The sequence below is a fragment of the Diuraphis noxia genome, unplaced genomic scaffold (genome assembly GCF_037042655.1).
Source record: "Diuraphis noxia isolate RWA-SAM2 unplaced genomic scaffold, SU_Dnox_SAM2 contig0005, whole genome shotgun sequence".
NCBI lineage: Eukaryota > Metazoa > Arthropoda > Insecta > Hemiptera > Aphididae > Diuraphis > Diuraphis noxia.
This window is the reverse complement of record NW_028301715.1, coordinates 4,330,828-4,333,255: the sequence shown is the minus strand read 5'-3', so window position 1 is coordinate 4,333,255 and position 2,428 is coordinate 4,330,828. Positions and strand designations below refer to the sequence as shown.

Sequence of the window (2,428 nt, the reverse complement as noted above, 5' to 3'; positions counted from 1 at the left end):
ATGTGGAGATTAAAAATTGATTGGGATAAGCCGGTACCAGCGAAAATGCACGAGGAGTGGACAAAATATTTACATGAGTTAGCAAACTTGCGTGAGTTGAATATACAACGTTTTATATGTACGGAAGATAATTGTAATATAGAGGTTCATGGTTTTGCTGACGCCAGTTTAGCCGCTTATGGTGCACGTATATACGTACGCACGACAAATAATAGTGGCGTTTGCACGTCGCATTTATTGTGTGCAAAATCTAAAGTTTCGCCTTTAAAAGTTATATCGCTTCCGCGATTGGAACTATGCGCGGCCGTAATTTTAGTAAAGCTGTACAACAAAGTAATACCGAAATTAGGTATAAAAATACAACGTCGTTATTTTTGGTCGGGTTCTTCAATCGTCATAGCTCGGATAACTTCACCCTCTACGCGTTGGCAAATATTTGTTGCGCACAGAGTAGGAGAAATTCACGACCTCAGTTCAATAAATGAATGGCACCATATTGGAACTAAGGACAATCCCGCGGATATTATTTCGCGAGGATGTAGTGCAAAAGAAATTATAAATAGCTCGATATGGTGGCACGGACCAAGCTGTTTAACCAACGATCATAAAAATTGGCCAAAGACGGTTTGCGAGTTAAGATATACCGAAATACCGGAAGAGAAGGGTACACAGAAAACTGCTGCATTTTTAGCACAACCGGTAGTAAACGAAAAAATATTAAGCAAGTATTCATCGTGGAAAAGATTATTACGTATTTTTTGTCATTGTTTGCGTTTTATAAACGAAAATTTCGAATAAAAAAAAATGAAGGTGGTCGGTCCAATATTATCCGATGAATTAAAAGAAGCTGAAGTAATTATATTTAAAATAACTCAAGCGTCCTATTGGTCCAGTGAAATAAAGGATTTAAATGAAAATGGTACTTTAACGGTAAAAAGTAAATTACATAATTTACACCCTTTTTGGAAGGCGAAATTATACGAGTTGGCGGTCGCATAAAAAATGCCAGGCATGTGGACATAACACAGCGACATCTTAACTCCCTGTTCCTCTGATCCTACTAATACTACACCATTAACACCTGCTCACTTTTTAATTAAAGAGCAAACATGTTCTTCACCCTAACCAGATTTAACTGGCGTACCGGACAATCGCTTAAAACGTTGGCAGCGAGTAACTCAGCTAACTCAAACACTATGGCAACGCTGGAATAAGGAGTACTTTACGCTCCCGGTGGATTCCCAATTCCTTGAGTGGAAATGACGGGCCGCTGTTGCTGCCGTTGAGACGGGCCTGGGTGAGTTTCTCCTGCTGCTTCTTGGATTGTGCGGGTTGTACACAGTCCCTTGCGAGATGATCATCTCCTTGGCATCTGTGGCATCGTTGGGCCTTGGGCTCGTTACTGCATTCCGCGGCAAGATGGCCTTTCTGTAGGCAGCGACAACAGGTGGGGTGGCTCTTTTCCAGCAGCTTAACCCTGCACTTAGTCCATCCTACGACGACTGACTTACACTCTGCCAACGAAATGGCGTCTGCAAGAGGCAGGCTCAGTCTAGCCACGCGTTCGGCTCGACCGCCAGCGTTTCTCCATATTTTTACATCTTCGGCTAAGATGCCGTGTATTCCAGCGCGGTCTTCAACCACCTCTTCATTCTCCACCCAATTTGTGATGCCCAGTAACAGGACGGGAGTCTGAACAACTGGAAGTCTGACCCTAACCGCATCACCGGCAATTGCCCTGATCTTCTCAGCTAGGAAGTCGGCTTTGTCGGGCCCTTCTACCTCTAGAAGGATGCCGCCAGCTCTGGTGCGACTCGTGGTGACTACTTTAACCCCTAGGGAGTCCAGGTTAATGCTAGTGGAAATCCTCTTCATCACTGTAGCCAGTGGATCACTGGCTGCAGTCCCTCGGCTGGACGATCAATCGTGACTGCCGCGGTCTTGCGGTTTCTTCTCCGCAGCAACAAAATTGCTCCAGCTGTGGTTGATGATGTTGCTGCTGCTCTAGCAGCTGTAGTTGCTGCTGTTGCGGCTGCTGATGTGGCTGCTGCGGTTGTTGTTGCTGTTGCTGCTTCCCTTGTCTCTTCTGCTGTGACTGCCGTTGCTCAGATTGCTTCTTCATCTTCTGTCGTGGAGGTGGGGCCTCCGGCCAACACGGAGTGTCAGTCCCTGTGTTTGAGGTTTCTGGTACACCTAACCCAGCCTTGTCTGTGTGTGGACAGACTTTCACTCCTTAGGTGTGGGTCATGGAACGACGGTCTCCGTACCTGCATCTCCTGAGCCGACTCGCCTGTGGGGTTAAGCGTCCCTAACCTTTTTAAGCTGCATCACTACCATAAGTGTTTTAGTGAGCGTCTCCTTCAGCTCTTTGTGGACATTTCTGGTGTTGCTCGTAAAGGTTGCCATGTTTGTGACACAATGCTGCACC

The 2,428-nt window shown here is 46.0% G+C and overlaps 1 protein-coding gene and 1 pseudogene across 1 annotated transcript; one reads left to right on the top strand and one right to left on the bottom strand.

The window, feature by feature from the left end:
• LOC107169172 (uncharacterized) lies at positions 1 to 798 on the top strand. The gene has a single exon (XM_015518833.2). It carries the CDS (start codon positions 1 to 3, stop codon positions 796 to 798), a length of 798 nt encoding a protein of 265 aa, XP_015374319.2.
• Positions 799 to 1,194: 396 nt separating this feature from the next.
• LOC149054770 (uncharacterized) lies at positions 1,195 to 2,122 on the bottom strand (annotated as a pseudogene).
• Between the last annotated feature and the right edge of the window lie 306 nt (positions 2,123 to 2,428).

What these genes read in the sequence shown, in the direction of transcription:
- LOC107169172 (XM_015518833.2), top strand. Translation starts at nt 1, where the DNA reads ATGTGGAGATTAAAAATTGATTGGGATAAGCCGGTACCAGCGAAAATG.